This window comes from Chenopodium album, chromosome 19, assembly GCF_948465745.1.
Source record: "Chenopodium album chromosome 19, dcCheAlbu1.1, whole genome shotgun sequence".
Taxonomy (NCBI): domain Eukaryota; kingdom Viridiplantae; phylum Streptophyta; class Magnoliopsida; order Caryophyllales; family Amaranthaceae; genus Chenopodium; species Chenopodium album.
In genome coordinates, this window is record NC_137852.1 from 3,736,464 (window position 1) to 3,759,775 (window position 23,312).

Below are 23,312 nucleotides of genomic sequence, written 5' to 3' on the forward strand. Positions count from 1 at the left end.
ATAAAGTTTGATGAACTAGATATGATATAATAAGCATTTATAAAGAGATCAAATTAGAACTTATAAGTTTAGACAAGATAAGATGATAAGTTCAGCTAATATGAGATACCTATGTAAGATATATATAAGTGATGAGAGCACTACATTAAAGTGAGATTTCGATTAGTACATCACTACATCCTCATGATAATTGGCCTTATCAAGTTGATTTGAGAGCACCTTAGTTAATACAATGGGACCTTTTTCTAATTCCCTAGTAACGTTTTAAAATTAGCATAGTTAGCCTATAGTCATAATCCAAAGTGCATAACCTAAACATGTTTACAAGTGTCAAAATTTAGATAAATAGGCAAGTCACTTTCTATAATTTTAATTAATGAATTATATAGATGACCAATGAAAAACAGGATAGGATAGTGATAAAATATGTAAGCTAAGCGTAAACATTACTTTGGATGATTAAGATGATATGATCATACAGTTGGTTGGCATAAAACACTTTGAAGACTTGGTAAGCTAAGACAAGAGAAATGTTTGCATCAACGTAATTAAAACTGGAAGTTTTTGTACTAAATTGACGGCTAAGACGGTTTCCTAAGTTCCCATCTTGATGCGTTACTAAATGGGTGGATTTTTGAGTAGTAGCACGTACTAGCAGACAGAAGTGTATGTCTGTAATGCATATCTCGTGGCCCAGCCTAAAGGTCATTACTGGATTCATCGCTTATTCGTTTAAAGTCTCAATTATCAACGTAATGGTTTGAAAGTGATACTAATTATTCTTTATTATATTTTAATTATAGAGTTAATTATGTTAAAATATGAAGATAGTACTATACCACTTTCAAATCGACTTCTCACTATGCACTTTGGTTTTTTATCATCTTTTTTTTTTTTTTTTTTTTTTTTTTTGAAACATGGTTTTTTATCATCTTGATACGAAGTATTTGACTTGTATTAGTTGTATAGTACTTCCTCCGTCCCAAAAAGAACGACCCATTTGGGTTGATTACGCGGGTATTAAGGAAGTTAAGTAAAAAGAAGTAAAAGTATATTGAAAAGATAAATTTACATGGGGTTTGTAAAAAAATAGAGAGAAAAAGTAATAAAATAACATGGAAAATCAAATTTTTATATGGGGAAGCTAATTTTGCACAAATATTGTAGCAAATTGGTGGGTGTTTTAATGCAAATAGGTCATTCTTTTTGGGACAAAGTTTTGGCCAAATGGGTCGTTGTTTTTGAGACGGAGAGAGTAGTAGTTCCATTGAAAAAAAATATAAGAGAGGAAAAAAAATAAATAAATAAAAAATAAAAAAGGCTTCCTCATCCTTCCAAGAGAACTTGATAGGTTTTCTTACTTTTCGACGAGGCAACCTTTAGAAAGCTTTAACTTTCCTAGCATAAAGCCTTGTTTGGCTGCTAAAAGTGATTAGTCCTCTGTTCACACCAATCAAATTATAATGTATAATTATGACTCAATAACAGTGTTTATACTTGTTTTAAACAACGAAGTAAAAGTAAAACCTATGCTAGCATTATTACCTTGAGTATCCAACATAATTAGTTTTTAAAAGTTTGTAAAGCTTGACCCATATTGATCAATCTTGATTCTTGATGATAAAAGACTAAAATTGAATTCAACATCGATCCAATATATTTGTTAGAACACCAAATCAAGAAATAACTAAAATGACAGGTAATAAGTAAAAGACGCTTGCATTGTTGAGTTTATTAGTTCTTGATGATACTTGTATAATTTTCAATTAAGTAATCAAGTATTCGAGTTTTTCCTCTTTCCTTTAATATGTCCCACATTCATTTTTTTTTTTCTTTTTTTATTCGAGTTTGATGATTACGTAGATTCACTAGAGTTTGATAACAAACAAGTTAGTACGGAGTAATAATTTTTTTTTTCTTTTTCTATTCGAGTTTGATGATTACGTAGATTCACTAGGGTTTGATAACAAACAAGTTAGTACGGAGTAATAATTTTATTTTTATTTTTTTTTTATTTTTTTTAAAAAAAATATATCATAGATCCCTCACTTCATCATGTTGAGTTTAACCAACTCTTGGTAAGAATAATAATAATGGTTCGAGAATAACGAAATGATTAAGGGTGGAGCAAAGAATTGATTCAAGAAAAGTCTTGTCAAGTAAAGATTGGCTTTCACTTTTCACTTTCAAAGAAGAATTGAATGTGTTTTAATTACTCATTGATATATTTGGCATATCCATGCATGAAAAAGACACTATAGACGATGATTTGGACTATTCATCATCTTTTGATTTGAGAGTTACACGTTTACACAAATCCTAAGGCAATTAACAAATTATCTTACAAAAAGCAACGATTAAGCTAGACAACATTCTAAGCTTTTCGATTATTAGTAAATCTTTTTGCGAGTAACGTTTTGACACCACTCTTCTTTACGCTTTGGCTAACTACTTTCCTTTTCTTAGCGATGAATCGATGATAAACAAACAATGTTTTTTCAAATTTAATTAAGAATGTGTAATATGTCAATTATGTATGTCGGTCTAAATAAAAAAAAAAAAAAAAGATGAGTAACTTCTTGTTAAATACATCGAAATTAAAGTGTATGTAATTTAAAATTACTACCATTTCAATTGTAAAGAGCAAAATGGAATAGAGAGGGTTGTAATACAAATTTTTCTTCAATGAAGTTATGTACTTAATTAATTTGATGGAAACTCAGCTCGCTACTAAAAACTAAAGATCACACACGCACTTTTTCTTGATGACTAAAAATACACGTATCTATATATAAGTAAAAAGATCAGCCACGAAATTCCTTTTCTAGTAATTCTAGAAAATAGATTAAATGCATAAAATTACATTGTCCTAATTCAGATCAACTTATATCGTAAACTACAAATTATATTGATACACGATGTGACATTATGCATGTACGCATGCAACACCTTCTCCAAACAATAAATATATTTGAGGTATAAAATCCCTAATCTCTCCTAGTAATTAACTCTAGTTGAATAAGTGTTGTTTCTAGGCTGTTAGTTGAACGGTTGAACCCCTCCCCTCTCAAAAGAAAACAATTCCAAGTAAAATTCCAAAAAGACTCTCAATTGCAATTTTGTCAAGCACAATAAATGGAGTTCTTAGCTAAATTCCTAAATCATTTTTTAGTCTCCTCAAATTTTATTAGGGCTCAATTATTGAGTTGCCTTTGTCAATTGCGATTTTTCTTGTGACAAGGAGAAGTATAAAATAAATGAGGCAAACTTCCAAAAATTAGGTAAAATAATGTCCGTAAACTATACACACCTCATGAAGAAAGTGCATAATTTGAAACATTTCCCAAAAATTAATAAAAGAAAAAATAATGCATTAATTATTAGGGCACAATTATTGAGTTGCCTTTTACTTTTAGAAATTAATTTGTATAATTAGGATATTATTAAGCTGACTAGTGTAGTATTGTAGCTATCTCATTTGTTCCTAGTCAACTAATTAAAATTAATTAATTAGGAATCATGATAGTTTAAGACAGGATATTGACAAGACTATTAGTATAAATGTATAATCCTTAGTTTGATCACTGCTCACTTAATTAATTAATTTCATTATTCAAATTAGGAGTGCCAATAAACAATAATTTCAACTTCTTGGCATCCAGGCATCCAGCCATATCATTTGTAGTCCATGGCCAAATTGGCAACTTCCATCTTACATTTATGTCACAATGACTTTGTGTAACATTTTGTGGAACTTTTGCGTTATAATATCTTCATTTCATGAAATTCTATAAACTAATAAAGCTCAAACTTCATATTTATGAAAATGTCATAATTTGCATGCTATATGCCTATAGTCGTGTTTTAATTTTTTTTTCAATATCTATTTTCGCATTGTATCAGTAATATGTAATTAGACATTTAGACATATCAATAATTAAAGTCGTGCCTAAAACCCTAGTTTGAGTATATTAAATATGTAAGTATACATGTAGGGCCTGTTATGATTTATTAAACTGAACTGGGAACAGAACTGAACTGAACTAATTGAAGCTGAACCGAACTGAGCTGAAATGAATTGTTTATGAAAGAAGGAAATTAAGAACTGAACTGATTGGAGTTGAATTGAACTAATCTGAAATTAAGCTGAAGATAACAGACCCGTAATCTTCGTTAGAAGAAATGTATGTTTAAAAGGTATATTTTAATTTTGTTTGATCTTGAAGCTCCTAAGTATATTATTAAATTAAACCAATCAAAGAAAAAAGATAACAAGTGTCAAATGTTGGTAGAGTAGAAAATACTTGTCAGGCAGCTTCTTTGACATACGATTGACGAGGTCGATCATTGCACACGGCTCAACAAAAAAACTTGCTACTAACATTACTATCATTATACTTGTACTATCTATCTAACTTCTAAATTATACTTAATTTACACGTTTGGAATGTTCTAATCAAATTAGGTGTTTTTTGCACTATACCAATTTTACTATCACTGTCACATAATCTTCACGTTTTCACCAAATTTACCTTACCTTAAATTGAGTTATTAGTTAAATACTAAAGTACTTAATTTATTCTCATGATCTCAAAGTATTTTTTATTTAAATATAAATAAATAATGCAAGTTACATTCTACTCCATACTTTGTACAATATATGTACATGATACAACCGTATAATTAATTTAATTATGCCATAAATACATTGAAAAGGATGTATCCGAAAATCCAGAATATTTCTCTCAATTTTTTTTTTAGAAAAATATGAGTAATAATTCCTCGACCGTGAGAACTTATACCGATATTTATCTTATAAGGACATAACGATTTTGGAATTTCTTACCAAAACCACCGATTTATAATTTGTCCTATTTATTCTCTATCTTTTCTTATCCTTTCCCCCACTATGAGTAACACAAAATCCTTCCCTAAATTTTTTACAGTCTCTAGCATTTGGAAACATCTGCATCATAGGAGGCAAATTCACCCACTTTCCAAGAACAAAACTTTGAAAAATCAAAATTAGACCCTTTTATTGTTTAATTATTGGTACCCAAAATTTTAAATTTAAACCCACAAAAATCAAATTGAATCAAAATTAAAAAAATCCCCTGTTTCTTTGCTTCCAGATCCCTAACTTTTCCTTTTTCCATCCTTGGGAAAACCAAGTTCTTTTTCATTCATCACCAGCTGTTTTGTACCTTTCTTTCCTCCCTGGACCATCCTATATATACCATCACCAAACCCAACCCCCTTCTTTCCTTTTCTATAAATAACTTCATTGCGTCATTTCATCAAACACCTTTCATACACTCTATAAAACCCAATCAATTTTCTAAATTTCTCCCTTTTTCCCCCAAATTACAACACGAAAATAACTTCAAATCCCTTAATTAATAATACCCTTTAATGGGTAATCCGAATTTTCATCAAAAATATTTAATTTCTATAATTTTTCATTTGTTTCAGATATGCTCTGTTTTCGTCCAATCAAAACAGAGCAATCACAGCTCAACTATTTCTAACACTGTTATGTTTGCGCTTAAAGCTGAGCAAATCCCACCTGGGTCAATCCGACGGTCAGCAAGTAAGCTTCCTTTTCATCACAACGTTAGTCTTACAGTCTCTCTCCTAGTTGGCACTCCGCCGCAACCTGTAACAATGGTGTTGGATACAGGGAGTGAGCTCTCTTGGCTTCACTGTAAAAAAAATCCGGGTTTAAATTCATTATTTGATCCTGTTCATTCGACTTCTTATTCTCGAATCCCGTGTAGTTCACCCACTTGTAGGGCCCGAACGCGGGATTTTACTATTCCCGCGTCGTGTGACCCGGAAAAATTGTGCCACGTGTCAGTCTCTTATGCGGACTTCTCCTCGATGGAGGGAACGCTTGCAATGGATAATTTTAAAATGGGCGAGTCGTCGATGCCGGGTGTTTTTTTCGGGTGTATGGATCAGGGTTTTAGTAGTAGTTCCGAGACGGATTCGAGGACTACCGGGTTATTGGGTATGAACCGTGGGTCGTTATCGTTTGTGACACAAATGAATTACCCAAAGTTTTCGTATTGTATTTCGGGTCAGGATGCTTCGGGTGTGTTGTTATTTGGAGAGGCTAATTTCGCTTGGCTTAAGCCAAGAAGTTACACTCCTATGGTAAAAGTTACTAGTCCTTTACCGTATTTTGACCGTGTGGCATACTCGGTACAATTTGAAGGGATTAAAGTTGGGGGTAAATTACTTACTTTACCCAAATCTATCCTTCAACCCGACCATACGGGTGCGGGTCAAACTATGGTTGACTCGGGTACTCAATTTACTTTCTTACTTGGACCGGTCTATACCGCGTTGAAGAATGAATTCTTGGCCCAAACTAGGACCACGTTAAAAGAGTTAGGTGACCCAAGTTATGTGTTTCAAGGCGCGATGGATCTATGTTATCGAGTACCCTTAACTCAAAAGGGTTATCCGGTTTTACCTACCGTGACACTAATGTTTCAAGGAGCCGAAATGAGTGTATCAGCAGAGCGATTATTATACCGAGTTCCGGGTGAGGTTAGAGGACCCGATGGGGTGCATTGCTTCACATTTGGTAATTCGGATCTACTTGGTGTAGAAGCTTATATAATTGGGCATCATCATCAACAAAATATGTGGATGGAATTTGATTTGGTACAATCTAGGGTAGGGTTAGCAGAGGTTAGGTGTGATTTGGCCAGTCAGAGACTAGGATTGGGCCTCTAAATACAGTGGATTTTTTGTCTTCTTTTTTTCTTTCCTCTGAAATATACTTTTATATGTAATTGTGAAAATAATGTGTTTAAAGCTTAAAGATATGGTGTTGGTAGGAGCTTGGTTAAGAGTTTGACCAAACAAGGGTAGCTAAATATCTAAAGATAGGTCCACTTCCTTGAAGGTGAGCCGTGTGAAGTGGTTTTTTGTTGGATGGTACATAACTCTCCCTAGGTTTGGCATTTGCCAACTACATGTACATGTGCTATTTTTATGTACATTTCAAGTTTTTACTTGTATATAACAGATTTGGATGGTTAAAATTTGCTCTTCATATCGTTATACTTTCTAAGTTTCTATGTAGCGATAGGCCGATAACTGCAATTGTGTAGATTATTGTGTTATAAACAAAAGGAAAGCTGAAAACAAGGACTTGGTAGCATTAAACTCAACTCTAAAGAAAGAAGGAAATAAAAACTTTAAGTCATAGATCATGTATACTTCCTTTAGGTATATATATTTACGTAAAAGAGAGTGTGTTTAATTGGTCAACCTACTTAACTAGTAAAGCCAGTCAATGCATATAAGTAATGTTAATGTCTACAATCTAGTTTAGGTTAGGGATGATAAAAGTAAAAACTTAAAAATAGTATCAAGTTGGTGTCTTGGTGATTCTAACGTTATTATAAACACATAGGTGTAATTAAACGTTCGTTATTATTCATATTCTACTTATAGAAAACATTAATTCCGTAATTGCTTATACAAACCCTCAATAGCCATTTACAAGCACCATTTTTTTACATTTCAATCCTACATACGAGTGCTTCTCCGTATTTAATCCCTAAACATTTTAAATCGTCAACATCTCATTAGCATGAAAAACATATTTATTGTGTAACTTGACAATAAACTAGAGATTTATTTGCAAAATCTGCATCCATAAACAGCGAGGTAATTTGCATAGCATCATCAATTTTTATCACTGAGAAAGATAAGAGCAATAATAAATTTAGAGCCAGATGTATGTTTTTGGTCCTTGTCACGTGTGCCCAACCATTAAATTTCTAGATTCATCATCACCTTTTTATGCACCTCCAATTTAATTAATTAATTGTCAGGTTCATTAGCAAAAAGATAGTGTTGCTTGTAATCGTGACATGTAAACAAAGCAACAGTACGTTTACTAATTATTCAAGTTGTTCATCACATATATCTTGTGATTTTCTGACTCAATAAAGTCCCTCTTTTTACTCAACAATCTCCTAAGATTAATGAACAAGTTAAATTCATTTATTTCATGTTGTTTCTTTTTTGTCCTATTTAATGTTGAGAGAATTGTTTGATCGTGAATTCGTGAGTTGTTGTTGCGGTAGTGAGTAGTGACCGTTGTGTGTATACAACGCCTATTTCAAGCAACGCACCGTTTTAAATTACTTTACCATGCCCCTATAAACATCGTGGCAATTAATGTTAATAGCTTCTAAGATGGAAATTGATCATACTTTATTAATCTCTAGGATTGGATAATTAAAATATATAGTTTAATTTTTACATTATTCGTACATTAATTTTTGACCTATATATATATGGTATTATTTACTAATATACAAATATTAAATGTTACTGTGTAATATATTGTTAGATTAATTTTAATTTATATTTTTAAATATTAATTTTTATTTTACTAATACAAAATAACATTGTCAAATTATACATTGACAAAATGAGCCAATACAATTTTGGCAAGTATTTGAAAACCATGGGAGTGCGCATTCTCGGTAGTTAGTCCACCATTATCAAGCTTTTAACAAATAGTGTAGCAACAAATTTGTTTTTTTAAACTACTTTGTATATGTTTTTCCAATAACATGCTATAAAACAAAAAAAATTACACGGACTAGATATATCTATAAGCAAATCCGTGCATTACACGGGCCAAAAAACTAATTTTATATTAAATGAAATTATTTTCTATTCTTCGTCTTTCCCTTTCTTAAGCTCTTTTTCTAATCCCTTAACGAACCAAGCGTCACCCTAAAAAAGAGTAGTGTGGTACTATGGTCTAGTTGTTGATGGGTTGAAGCTAGTCAACCATAAAGAGAAGTTGGTCAAGAATGGGTTGTACACTGTACAGTCAATACTAATAGACCTCGTGCTGCCCATCCTTGTTGACTGGGTTGGATCCACTTTGGTCGTGGGCCCGTGGATCCCCCATCCATTTTTTTCCTTCTTTTTGCTGGTTTTCGATTTTTGGCTAGTAAAGGAGGAGTATTTTTTTTTTTTTAAAGTTAAAAAAAAAAAAAAAAAAGAAAAGGCGTAAAATTGTACGAGGTGTATTTTGATAAAAAAATAATAAAAAAAACTTCGTATTAGTTTATAAGTAGTAGAATATTTGGTTAGAAATCATTTTTAGATTTTTTTTTTGAAATTAAATTTAAATGTTGACTTTATTGTTCTTTTGAATTTTATTGTTGAACAATATTCTTGCATCTTGATAAGGAGTAGTTATCCTCATGTAAAGAATTTTCAGATTGGAATGGAATCTTCTATTAAAGCTAAGTAATTTGTAGTAAGAGCAAGTAAAAAAAGACAAATATTAAAAGGCGAGACATGTAATGATTAGTCAAATATAATTTTGAGGTAAATTAAGATACTCTGTAGTCTGTATCAAAGGATATATAGTTGCCAATTTTATGACATCCTTAACACTCAATTTGTAGTCTAATTTTTTCAACAAAAAAAATAATATTGCAGTCCAATTTTTACTCAAACTTAAAAGTTTAATCTTTGCTGTAATTTCCTTATTAAAAATGAAGTAAAGAATAATCTTGAATGTATATAGATATATATATAGTTTCTCCAAAAAAAAAAAAAAAAAAAAAAGATGTATAGTTGTTTAACCTTTTCTTATTCTCTACTAACGCAAATCCGCAATCTCACTGCAATCATATCTTCGTTGCGACATCGCTTATTTCACAAAATCTATTACTAATCTAGCATAATACCTTGCATGAGGAAGACTATTTCAAATCAATCAATCATCAATCAATCAATAATCAATAACTATATACTAAAAGACACACCAGCAATGACACGTGTCATCTCCTGGTGTGTCCTTAGTATTTTTTTTTTAATTAATTAGAAAAAATTATTTAGGGAAGTTATTTAAAAGAAAAGTTTTTTTGTCAACCAAATAAACAAGTAATAATATTTACCTTTCTTATGTTATTACGCAATTAAGTACGGATTAATAAGGAAATAAATAATTTTTTTTTACTGAAGATGTAATTATGGTGGAATATAATTTATTCTACAAAGATATTAACTTTTGATTTTGTATGCCATAAATTAATTTATAAAAAGAAAATATGGAGTAATTAAAATAACCGTGCATGGCACGGGACCTAACCTAGTTAATTATATGTATGTAATGTTGACTATGGTTAATAAGGAATACTACTGCGTATTTTCAATAAATCTACCATTCATAAATTGGTATAAATGATATGGTACGAGCCTACCAGGTAACTTAACTTGAAGTTGTGGTGCACTGGTGCCACCATTTTATTTTCCATCCTTAAACCCTTGCTCCTTTAAGACACATCAAGGAAAAGTGGTTGTGTTGCTTCTATACCTGTATGTAGTGGTAGCCCCTTGTAGGCAGTCAAATCCCTTAAATACGAAGTATATGCATGCTGTATGCAATCAAGATAATTATTGTAAAGATAGATTTAACTTCGTGTAGGATAAAGATATTAAAGGGTGCTTCAATGCCCGTAATGAATGACTACTCTACAGTGATATGCAATTTCTTTTATTACTCACTTAATACGTACATAAATCTTACAAGTATATTGAAGGGAAATAATATAAAATTACACATAGTTCGGTGGATATATTATTTATAAACAATCTATCATCTCTACGAGTTTAAATTGTTAACTAATTTATTTTAGATCATTAAAGTTTTTTCTCCATTTTCATCATCTAAATATTAAAAGTTAAAAAAATTATTTAAAATGAATGTTTTTATATTCTTTATATATATTCAAATGTTAGTATAGTTTTGTATGATGATTAAAAACTTAAAATAAACTCGAATAAAGAATGTAACATCTAAATTAAAGTAGACATAGTTTAAGTAGCTTACGATGAATACAATGTTTTAAAAAATAACTACAAGAACTTGTACTTCATATGATATGATATGCATAGCCCAACTTCTAACAACTAATTAATTACATCGGGAGTATCATTATTATCTAAAAAAAAAAAAGAAAAACTAGTTGGATTGACAAAATAAATGTTAGGATTGACAATGTAATTCCGTAACTTCTGTTATTATCCAATTCTAAACGCTGCGTTTTAATAAAACTTCAACAAAATTAATTTTTTTTTGGAAAATTAAAGCTGACGAGAGACCTCCCGAGTCAAAACGTTGTGCGCAACTCGGTCTCCGACTATCAACGCGTCCGAGTCACAACGCCGGCTTTCGTTGTCTACAATTCTAAACTTCTGAAAATTCTTTCAATTTTTTACTCGCATTTGTAATTTAGGATTTCGTAAACTCAAGAAAAAATTTGATCATTTTGATTTTGATCAAATTTTGAGTTCATTTTGTTCGATTTTACCCACAATTTCTGACACAAATCATCGTAAGTTTCTTGTTTTTTTGGATTTTTCTTTATAATTTTGTTTGATTTGTCTTTTATTTTGATTTTTAGGGTTTGTTAGGTGAATTGGAGTTAAACTAGCTTTATGTTTTCTGTTTTTCTTCAATTGGGACATGTTTTAGTTGTTGAATCAAGAATTTGAGCTGTGTTTGGTAGTTTTATGGTTCCATTTCTAAATTGATGTGCTAATACGCTGAAATTTTGTGGCTGAATGATTTGTAGGTTATGAATTAGGCCCTAATTTCACGACATTACATTTTTTTTTACTCCTATAGCTTAATTAATTTAGGGATTTTTTTTTTTTTTGAGTAATTTAAGATCATTTGGTGTTTAATTAGTTTACTAGCATGTTTCCAAAAAAGGGTTTAAATGGTTTATAATGTGGGTTTAATTTGACAGTTAATGGATTTAAATTTTTATGTACTGCAGGCAGAATGCAAATGTTTATGAAATTGTGTATTGGGGCAACTTTATTGGATGTTTATAACTTTATATTGACATTTTTCTTGTTATTTGTTTTGAACCTTTGTAGGGAAGCTCTTCATACAACATACAGATTAATTTTTTTACTGGAGTTCGTTTTGTGAAATTATTCAATCATGAGTTTTGTGTTTCGAGGGTCTCGAGCTGATATTGAGAATGCTTTTCCAGGAATGATTCCTGAACGACGCGTGGTACATTTCTTATAGCTTGCTTTCAAGTTGGATATCCTCACTTATGGAAAATTTTAGGATTAGCAATTTAGCATGACAGTTAAAAGTCCCATACCCCTGACACTTCTTGTTTTATTGACACTAATAAGAACATTCATTTCATCTGTTGTTTTTGTTGATCAGCGTATTCATGCAGCACGGCCAGTGAATACCAATTCACTTGCTTTTCTTGTAACTGGTATATTTCTTGCTCCTATCTTTGTAATATTGCAGCTTTTGTTTTGTTTATGTATGTTTCTATTGATCAATTTTGGATTTGGTATATTTCTTGCTCCTATCTTTGTAATATTGCAGCTTTTGTTTTGTTTATATATGTTTCTACTGATCAATTTTGGATTTGGCTGATTCTTATACATTTATATTTGTTGCAGTACTTTTGATCTTCATGATACTAAATTCACATCAAATGTCACCGAATTTTTTGGTATATATGTTTGACATACGCAAGTTGATTTTCTGTTTAGTAAATCCAGTTATTTTAAGTGGTAACATGATGTGTTTTTACTCTACGTGAAGCTCTGGCTGGTATTTGGCTTCTTTTTGATGGCTACTAGCTTAAGAATGTATGCCACATGTCAACAACTTCAAGCACAGGCACAAGCACATGCTGTAGCAGCCAGTGGCCTACTTCGCCATACTGAGCTCCGTCTGCAGATGCCACCATCTATTGCATTTGCCACTAGAGGACGTCTTCATGGCCTTAGGCTGCAGCTTGCACTTCTTGATCGGGAGTTTGACGATCTAGGTATAGTGAATTGAGTTGCCTTTTGCGCTTGCCTATAATATAACTGGTGCAATGATGTTGATAATTCAAGAATGTTCAAATTTGTATTAGAATCCTGGCTACCACATTTTTGATTTTTTTGTCTGTCCATTTTCTTCTAAAATGAAATTATCATCTTATGTTGTATCAATGTATCATTGCAGACTATGAAACTTTAAGAGCGCTGGATGCGGACAATGCACCTGCCGTTCCTTCAATGAATGAGGATGAAATAAATGCTCTTCCTGTTCACAAATATAAAGTTACCGATGTGGATGGGTGAGATTTTGTTTGGTCTTGTTTTCATCAAGAAGGTTCCCTATATATACGTTTCTTTATTTAAATGTCTTCAACAAATGATATAGAAGTTTCACATCACTATCAGTTTGCGGCCTATATTTTGGATATGCAAGTATTCTTCCATGAAAAATGACATGAACGCACACACACACACATATCAACTACTAAACATGGCTATTAGGTTTCTGTGATGCGTGAACTGTGATAGGTAAGCAAAGTTATAACAAACATCATTTCATTGGAGAGATTGAAGCCCATATATGTCTTTATAATATGTCTTGGTGTACATGAATTGATAGTATTCTTAAACTTAATTTTCATGTTTGTGCATGCACTTGTCAATTTTCAGTTTGAAGCTTCTACTTAGCATTTTACTCTATTGTTTATGTAAATTTGTTTCTGTATTTTTCTTTGGAATAGGCTATCCTGCTTATCTTTTTCTTGATATCAATTGTCAATAATTAGGCCAATTTTGGCAGAGATAACCTATGTTAATGCTCAAGATGGTTTTTTTTAATGTTTTTTTGTAAATTTTGTTTTAATAAAAGCTTGTTGTTGTTAAATTTTGCTAGCATATCCATATTGACAACTTGTTTTCTTTTGAGACAGTGATATGGTATCAAAGAAGCAGGCATCATCTTCAGCGTCTTCTGAGGTATTCTACTTCTGTGTGCTTGATTTTTGCTGGCTTGAATTTCGTAAGATGGTGTATTGAAATGGGTGTTTCAGGGTTGCCAGTTGCCATATTCTGCTCATCTGTGAGCTAATTTAATTTGGTGTCCCATAGTACAAATAGTGGATCATAAGTTCAGCGAGTTTTGTAGTTTTATAGGCCATCTTATTAGTTTCTTAAGAAGGAAGAGAGACACAAGGTCAATTCTACCAAGTACTTAACTAGTTAACTAGTAATAACAGTCTCCCTTAGGCTTTATCCATCCGACAGAGCTGATAATTATATGTTTAATCAAGCATTCTGTTAGAATTAGCAAGATCCCGGTTCTCGTGCATATTCTGTGTAGTGGAACAAACAATATTTTATGCAACTCTGAATCAAATATTGCTTCTTGATTGTATTTTTAATTTTAAAATCTAGACACAGATAAGTAACTTTTTAGGTATACTAGGTTGAAATGATATTCGATGGTGTGGAGATGTGATAGATCAGTTTCTTCTCTGCTACTGAATTTACCATTTTATTTTTTCACACCATTATGAGCGAGCTATTGTAGTCCAACATTATGTGTATTTGTGGTTGCTGAGCAGTGAGCACTGAACATTCAACCTTTTCATCAGGCCTCTGTTTAGTCCTGGCTCTCTAGTTGTAATAGGATTTTTTCAAATTCATGATCCCATTGTTATGATGTGAAGCTCCCTGTGTGCTGTAGTTAAAATCAGTTTCAAAAGGGAGAAGCTGCAGTTAATATAATGTGCTACTGCCTAGGGGGATGGGCATATATCATCTGCTCAACTTGTCAAATTGTGAAGAAATTATTTCTAAAATGGGCTTTGATAGTTTTTTTTTTTAATCATCTGAAAGGTCTTCTTTGATGAATGGCCGATGAGTTGCTCTTCTCTATGAAGCAACTTGTCTTAGGGAGCATGATAATTTTGTCTGTGGTCTTGTTTTCTATTTAACGCCGGCACTTTTGTGCATTTTTCGTGATTTGTTCTTTGTTTAAGGGTGAAATCTTTCCCGTTTAGATTTAGAAACTGAATATACTCATGGTTCTTGTTTATCTGATTCATTCTGATTTATTTATATCTGCAGAGGAGGAGGTCAAATTTCTAGTTTTTGTTTTGTCCCTAGATTAGGCTCATACTAAATTTTCAGTTAATTGAATATATGGCTATTGAGCTTGAACCAATAATGGCTGATTTAGTTTTGAACTTTTTAAAAAATGTAATTGATGTCTCTCTTGTTTATTCACTACATTATATTGATATCTTTTGTTGGGTATCTTTCTCCTAAACTCAAAGCAGCAGGACATTTCTATCAATGTTGGCAGCTCAAAGGGAAGCTCAGAAGATGAACTAACTTGTACTGTATGTTTGGAGCAAGTAAATGTTGGAGAACTCATTCGCAGCTTGCCATGTTTGCACCAGGTGAGTGCTAGTGCTATTAGAGGTTTTCTTTGTTTTTCTTACTTGTGTTTGAGTGGGTTCTACGTTGATTATTTTCTTAGATGAAAAACAGAAATTTGTTTGTTGGTTTACATGACCGTGTTGTGAGAAAATGAGCTTTGATATATTGCTGCCTATTACTGATAAAACAGTTTTTCAAGGTTGGTAAGTTGATCTGTTTTTTTTTTTAGTCGGTGAAATTTGTTGTTCTATGCAACATTGGTTCAGTTTTTCCTCTTTCTGTATGGACTCACAATGGTTATGGTGCTTCAATCTATTCGAAAGCTTTTAATGATTGTGACTAAACTGATTACTGATTGCATGTTTAAAGTTTTGTCATCTCATTTAAGAATTCTTATGCTGTTATTTTCTTGCTCGCGCAGTACCATGCTAGTTGCATTGACCCATGGCTTAAACAGCAGGGAACGTGCCCTGTATGTAAGTATAAGGTTGGGACTGGCTGGCATGAAGATAGCCACGATCATGCTTCATACATGGTTTGAAAATAGCTCTGTAACAATTGCAATCAGCCTGTGTACAATTATATGTAGCTTTAGTCCTAAAGCTGGATGCCTCTACATTCTTGTGAACTTTAAGCTGATCCCGGAACATACCAGTAGTAGGAGTATTTGCTGATACCTTGTTAGAAAATTTATGAACGGCATGCTCGGTATGAGATAATAGAATAGACAGAATGGCAATGATGTTTCATGTGAACATGCACTACAGTATGGCCTATATGTGTGTACTGAAAAATACAACTGAAGATGTTCTTCGTTGGGCTATTGTATGAATATTACATGTAACATTGCCACTCTTTTTGTTTTATTATTGCTGTACCAACAAGTCGTCAAGTATAGTCTCTTGCTTTGCTTTGTAATTTTATTAGCATCATTAGGGTTAAGTCTTGGCGCATAGCGCCTATTGATTTCAACGCATATAGGATGACAATTTTGCAATTATAAAGTACTATTCAGATAACTTATACTTTAGTGGTACATTATACATGCATAATGGTACATTATAATGTACCATTAAATAGTCAACTTTTTCCAGAAGTTGAAACTTATAAGATGGTAAAAAGTACCACTACACTCGTAATAGTCCACAAAACGTACTATTCAGACAAATTATACTTTAGTGGTACATTATACATGTATAATAGTACATAATGATACATTATAATGTACCACTAGAGAGTCGACTTTTTCTAGAAGCAAAAATTGAATCAGTGGAAATTACTTCCTTACCCTCCTATACACATAACTCGCGCATAGGTGCTATGCGCCCAGATTCACTCCATTATTAGAGAACTTGCATTATTACATTTTTTTATTTTATGAGAATTCACTCTCATTTCCTCCAAAGTCTATGAAATTTGATTTAATTGCTAATACAGATTGAGATTTATTGACTTATTGTTTATGAGAGCTGGTAATATTAATATTATTGGTTTAAATGCGTGAATACCAAGTATTGTAGGAAGATTGACGCCATTACTAACTTCCAACATTAATGAACATGCAAGTATAATAGAAAAGACATTAATCAAGAGCATAATGTAAATCATGCTCTCGAGTATACAAAATATTGATCGTACTAAATTGAAATTGGTAGCTCTATAAAGCTAATTGGTATTGATATAGAGTAAAACTTATATTTTAGAGAAGAAAAAGTTGGTAAAAGAAGAATGCATGCTTAATCCATCTTTAATTATCTTTTTATTTCATATGTTCAAGTGAATCGTTGATTGCATACCAAGCTAAATAAGATGTCTAATCTCCTATCATCTGTAATTATCCAAATATATCTTCATTAATCTCTCTCAGAATATACTGTATTATTCATCGTATAATAAAATGGTTAGCAGAACTACGTATTTTGTAATGCACTCTTGTATACGGAATTGAAGTGGACTTTGCAACCATGCATGCATACGTTTATAAGGAAAGCCTATCAACATGAGTACCCTCTAAGTGACGCTTTTTTTTTTTTTTTTGCTACATGCATTTCACAACAGCTGTATATGCGTAATTTTATCGATTTCATGTCATTTACTAACGAGGCAGTCAATTAACATTTTATCACTACGAGTGTACGCTTACAATACCGATTATATTGGACTTACAAAGAGAGAGTTGGCTTGATAATTGACTTGACACTAACATAGTCGCGCTAAAATATCATGTCTTTTTTTTTGCTATTGTAGGTTGAAATCGTATTTACACTTACACATGCATTCGCTCTCAATTAGATAATGATTTGTACTACTAATACCAATACAAATTCTCATAAATGACCGTATTTGACACATGAATGTTGAATTGTTGATAAATAAGTACATCTTGCTACTGTGATGATCACCATTTTGTGATAAATATATTCACAAAATGAAGATTTAATTTAACTTTATCATCACAATAACAATAGCTAGGATCAACTAAGCAAGGCTTAGCTATTAGTAATAATCAAGAATAGAAAAAAGGAACAAGCAACAATTTACTTCAGTTAATTGTTCTTTTTGTATAATTACAATAAAAATACATAAGAGAATCTATATACTTTGGGATTACTCTAAAACCAACAATCTAACAAACATATTAGATTAGTCCATTAATACTTGCTGGAGCTTCGATTACCATAACTTTTCTTTTCCCTCCCACCTAATTTTTCAAAATACACTCTATATAAGCTCCTTAGTTTATTGCAAAATCCAAAATCATCTTCAACTTGATAATATCATTCTCTAATAATACACTCTCTTAAGCTTAATAGGTTGCAAAATATGGCAACTACCTACAGATTATTCTTTGTTCTTTTCAGCTTCGTGTGCTCGATTCTTTCCAACAATGTTGTTGATGCAGCTGACACTGGCATCACTAGGCACTACAAGTTCGATGTACATGAAACAACCTTTTTTATATTCGCCTTTAGTATTCATCATTAGTTTCGGTCTTATATTACATATATGCAACATTTTTTTTAACTCAATAAACTCTTGTTGCAATATTGTGTTTGTAGATCAAGATGCAAAATGTGACAAGACTATGTCACACTAAGAGCATTGTCACGGTTAATGGAGAGTTTCCAGGGCCTCGTATTGTTGCACGAGAGGGTGATCGACTTGTTATCAAAGTTGTTAATCATGTCCCAAACAATATAACCATTCATTGGTATCCCTTCTGCCTTCAAGTTTATTTACATTTGACAATTGACATCAAATAATGTACTGATTGTGTGACTATATATGCAGGCATGGGATTAGGCAGATACGAAGTGGATGGGCTGATGGACCGGCTTACATAGCGCAGTGCCCTATACAAACAGGACAGACTTATGTGTATAACTTCACCGTTGTTGGGCAGAGAGGCACACTTTGGTGGCATGCTCATATCTCGTGGCTCAGATCAACCCTTTACGGTCCTATGATTATACTTCCTAAGCGCGGTGTTCCATACCCTTTTCCCCAGCCTTACAAGGAAGTTCCTCTTGTATTTGGTAATGCTTCCACTTCTACTGTATGCTACACTTCAATTTCAAACAAAATTTAGAATGACTAAAAATAAACATATCAAATTGTATGTGGTCTTGCAGGGGAATGGTGGAACGCAGACACTGAGGCAGTCATTAACCAAGCTACAAAAACAGGAGGCGGTCCAAATGTATCGGATGCCTACACCATCAATGGTCTTCCTGGACTACTATACAACTGCTCAGCTAAAGGTATATGCAAACAAATTGAAAAATTATTTGAAATGAACATATAAATTATTAAATTGTGACTAATTGCGAAACTGTATGTGCAGACACATTCAGATTGAGTGTAAAACCGGCCAAAACTTATCTCCTAAGGATTGTTAATGCTGCACTCAACGACGATCTCTTCTTTAGCATTGCCAATCACACACTCACAACAGTGGATGTTGATGCTGTCTATGTTAAGCCCTTTGAGACCGATATAATCATCATAACTCCCGGTCAAACAACCAATGTCCTCCTCAAGACAAAGCCTAATTACCCTGGTGCTACCTTCCTTATGATGGCCCGGCCTTATGCTACAGGAAGTGGCACCTTCGACAACACTACAGTTGCTGGTATGCTTGAATATCAACACCCAAAACCGTCGATTTCAATCAAGAAGCTTCCTCTCTTCAAGCCCACCCTCCCAGCCCTTAATGATACTTCTTTTGTAGCCAACTTCACCAACAAACTTAGAAGCCTAGCAAATGTTAAATACCCGGCGAATGTACCAAAGAATGTTGACAAACACTTCTTCTTCACAGTGGGGTTAGGAACCAACCCATGTCCTAAAAATCATACATGTCAAGGCCCAACTAATACAACCATGTTCGCGGCTTCTATCAATAATGTCTCCTTTGTCATGCCTACAAAAGCTCTGTTGCAATCACACTACTCCCGTCAATCAAATGGTGTGTTCACCACCAATCTTCCTACCTCACCACTAATCCCCTTCAACTACACCGGTACACCACCTAACAACACGAATGTGATAGACGGGACTAAAGTGGTGTCAATTCCATTCAACACCAGCGTCGAGCTAATTATGCAGGGCACCAGTATTCTAGGAGCAGAGAGCCACCCACTTCATCTTCATGGGTTTAACTTCTTTGTGGTTGGACAAGGATTCGGAAACTTCGATTCCAAAAAAGACCCTGCTAAGTACAACCTTGTTGATCCTGTTGAGAGGAACACAGTTGGTGTGCCTGCAGGAGGTTGGGTTGCCATTCGATTTCTTGCAGACAATCCAGGTATGATAACAACCAATTTTGAGACTATATATCAATATTAACGCATTTTATTAAAGACTGTTCTAATTATTTATGAAAATTTGTATGCAATTTTTATAGGAGTATGGTTCATGCACTGTCATTTGGAAGTTCACACAAGTTGGGGCTTGAAGATGGCTTGGGTAGTCGAAGACGGGAAGTTGCCTAATCAGAAGCTGCCACCACCTCCAGCCGATTATCCCAAGTGTTGATCAAAGTGCTTCAGCTGAGAATTTTTTCCTGCAATGACTGACAGAAAATGACTGATTTTTTTTTTTCTAGGAAAGTTTTTTTCCTTAAGTTTGTTTTTGATGATTTTCAGAGCGGCTCAATTTCTAACTTGTTATTCCTTATGAAGGATAGGATGAGTGGCCAATTAGCCGTAGATATAGTTCTTCTTATAAAGTTTCTCATTTTGTGTTTTTTCGATGATCAAGTGTAAGTTGAACTTCTGTGTATGAATTTTTATACTACATACAGTAGTATATTTTCAAAATAAAAATTGCTCAAATTATACCATTACACTCACGTCGTTTTTCAATTTAGATACTTCAGTAGTTCAGTGTGCCTTTGCAATATTACTTAATTCAACTATAACAAAATAAAATATGTCAAATTCTTGGATGAACATTACAACCTGTTGTTGGAACCAGTAGGATATGAGCAACCGCGCCTCAAGCTGCAGACATCCTTCTAGGGGTATATGATGGTGTGACCGTGTGACAAAGTTACCTTCCCCTTACCAATACTTATTTTACTATATTGTATAGAATATAGGCAACCACGCTTTTAACACAATAGCAACTAACCAACAACACCGAGTCCATTAGGTATTAGGGCCTGTTCTGATTGACTGAACTAAGCTGAACTGAAATGAACTGAATTGAATATTTTATGAGAAGAGAATATTAGAAATTGAACTGAACTGAAAATAATCTAAAGAGAACAGACCCTGAGTGTATAACATGGCACTAAACTTGTCAAGGGCACGGGTAACAACATAGATATGATGACCGAGCTATGGGTATGCCACAATGGCTAACATCGAGCCAATTAGGCTACCAACCTCGTCGTGAATAATAAAACCGTTGCATACACCCTTACACAAGTACGAGTAAGAAGACCCTAAGGGCAGCTAGCCGGGAAAGTGTGAATCCTATGGCATTTCTGATTTTGTGCAACAGCAACTGTACGGCTGTACCACCTTCGCCATCACATTGATGGATACTATTAAGTATTAACACAGTTTTTAGTATCATTATAATATTTTTCAAGAGTACAAAAATGTCATAGTATTAATTAGGCTCCTAAACTGTTGCCATAGGATTTTAGACTGCAATTTAACTTGATGTGTGTGTTACTTTATTAACATAACATTAATATCCTTAACGATATCCTTAAGATATGTTAAGCAAAATCTTAACTGGAATCATTTACCTTTTGAATATTGATGTTGATGAATGAATCATTGTCATTTGGAGCTTTGAAGTTTGATAAAGTTACTCATTATTAATTAGATCATTGCTTTTTGTTTTGGTCACCTAATATATAAGGTTTGAAGTGTTTAATACTACTATATAATAATGGACTAACCTTTCTTTGACCCTAGCTAAGTAGCTATCGTGTATTCGTGTTGATCACCATTATTTTCTATTTTCTTTTAGGAAAATGAGCTAATGAATTAAAAAGTTAATAATGGTTATTCGACTTCTATTTACAACTAAAATAAATTAATTATTTTACAATAAATAGGTAAATAAGAAAAAAGAAAAAGAAAGATTAAAAATTACTAAGTACTTGTATTTATTTACCGATCAACCATGCTTTTGTAATAATAAAAACCCAAAATTTAACAGATGTCAATACTCAATATAGGCTAGCAGCAAATAGTAAAAACCTCCCTAAATCAGCATTAAAGTTGTAAATATTCCTAAAAATGGTAGAAACTTTATGGCTTAGAGATTTGAGTATATAAATGCGCGCGCACAAAACAAAACAAAACAACAACAAAAAAAAAAAAAAAAAAAAAAAAAAAAAGCGTAGTAAAATTTTAAAAAATCGAATTTTCATTCATTGTTAAATAATAACAATATTGCTAATTGAATCATAGCCTCAAAATTGAATCATAGTAAAACCTCAAAATTTCCTCAAAAAGCGTGGATTATAGCCTTCAATATTGTATTTTTTTTTGACCTTTTTTCGCCCGAAAATAAAAATTGCCGAAATGTTTACCATGATCTTTAATACCCTCTAAGATTCCAATTGGGTCGGTGGAACCATCCAATATGCCTTAAACGGTCATTTTACCCGTTCGCAACTTGCACCGATTTTTAAAACTCGAGCCTAGCACGGACGTTTATGAACATATATGATCATATATGGTTTCAAACGGCATTATATGACCCCGTGATGTATCCCTTAGGGTCTCAAGCCTTCCCCACTAGGCCCCAAAACCTCAAAATTTCAATTCCTCAAAAATCATGGATTATAGCCTAAATTTTGTAATTTTTTGACTTTTTTTGCCCGAAATTGAAAATTGTCGAGATGTTTACAATGATCCCTAATACCCTCCGAGAGTCAAATTGGGTCGGTGGAACCATCCAATACGAACTTAAACAGTCATTTTACCCGTTCACAACTTGTAGTAAATTCGTAAACTCAAACCTACCACGTACGTTTATGACAACATTTAATGATCATATATGGTTTCAAACGGCATTATATAACCCCGAGATGTATCCCTTAGGTTCTCAAAGCTTTTCGCCACCAGGCCCAAAAACCTCAAAAAGCGTAGATTATAGCCTTCAATTTTGTATATTTTTGACCATTTTCGCCCGAAAGATTGTCGAGATGTTAACCATGGTCCCTATTATCCTCTAGGAGTCCAATTGGGTCGGTGGAAGCATCCAATATGCCTTAAAACGGTCATTTTACTCGTTCACAAATTATAGTGATTTCGTAAACTCAAGCCTACCACGGACGTTTATGACAACATATAATGATCATATATGGTTTCAAACGGCATTATATGACCCCGTGATGTATCCCTTACGGTCCCAAGGATTTTCGCCACCGGGTCCCAAAACCACAAAATTTACTCAAAAAGCGTGGATTATAGCCTTCAGTTTTGTAATTTTTTAACGTTTTTCCGCCCGGAAATAAAAATTAACGAGATATTTACAACGGTCTTTAATACCCTCAAGGAGTTTAATTGGGTCGG

The 23,312-nt window shown here is 32.9% G+C and overlaps 2 protein-coding genes and 1 pseudogene across 3 annotated transcripts; all 3 read left to right on the forward strand.

The window, feature by feature from the left end:
* Positions 1-5,311: 5,311 nt before the first annotated feature.
* Positions 5,312-7,076, forward strand: LOC145594584 (aspartic proteinase PCS1 pseudogene; annotated as a pseudogene).
* A 4,059-nt stretch (positions 7,077-11,135) lies between these two features.
* On the forward strand, positions 11,136-16,264 carry LOC145595120 (E3 ubiquitin-protein ligase SDIR1-like). 2 transcript variants are annotated; one of them, XM_081651481.1, is made up of 9 exons: positions 11,136-11,390; positions 11,941-12,082; positions 12,245-12,299; positions 12,493-12,545; positions 12,638-12,866; positions 13,049-13,163; positions 13,794-13,839; positions 15,162-15,287; positions 15,689-16,264. In XM_081651481.1, exons 2-9 carry the CDS (start codon positions 12,008-12,010, stop codon positions 15,806-15,808), a joined length of 819 nt encoding a protein of 272 aa, XP_081507607.1. In that variant the 5' UTR covers positions 11,136-11,390; positions 11,941-12,007; the 3' UTR covers positions 15,809-16,264. The 2 variants fall into 2 exon arrangements, with proteins under 2 accessions (XP_081507607.1, XP_081507608.1); XM_081651482.1 differs by having other exon boundaries at positions 15,165-15,287.
* Positions 16,265-18,046: 1,782 nt separating this feature from the next.
* Positions 18,047-20,521, forward strand: LOC145595121 (laccase-17-like). Its single transcript, XM_081651483.1, has 6 exons — positions 18,047-18,204; positions 18,327-18,478; positions 18,559-18,803; positions 18,900-19,028; positions 19,112-20,074; positions 20,174-20,521. Exons 1-6 carry the CDS (start codon positions 18,091-18,093, stop codon positions 20,302-20,304), a joined length of 1,734 nt encoding a protein of 577 aa, XP_081507609.1. The 5' UTR covers positions 18,047-18,090; the 3' UTR covers positions 20,305-20,521.
* Positions 20,522-23,312: the final 2,791 nt, after the last annotated feature.

Bases quoted from the DNA above. Each gene is read 5' to 3' on its own strand.
- LOC145595120 (XM_081651481.1), top strand. From the start codon at position 12,008: ATGAGTTTTGTGTTTCGAGGGTCTCGAGCTGATATTGAGAATGCTTTT. The intron at 12,867-13,048 runs GTATAGTGAATT...GTATCATTGCAG, and splicing joins TCGGGAGTTTGACGATCTAG to ACTATGAAACTTTAAGAGCG. The intron at 15,288-15,688 runs GTGAGTGCTAGT...TTGCTCGCGCAG, and splicing joins GCTTGCCATGTTTGCACCAG to TACCATGCTAGTTGCATTGA.
- LOC145595121 (XM_081651483.1), top strand. From the start codon at position 18,091: ATGGCAACTACCTACAGATTATTCTTTGTTCTTTTCAGCTTCGTGTGC. The intron at 18,205-18,326 runs GTACATGAAACA...TTGTGTTTGTAG, and splicing joins CTAGGCACTACAAGTTCGAT to ATCAAGATGCAAAATGTGAC. The intron at 20,075-20,173 runs GTATGATAACAA...CAATTTTTATAG, and splicing joins ATTTCTTGCAGACAATCCAG to GAGTATGGTTCATGCACTGT.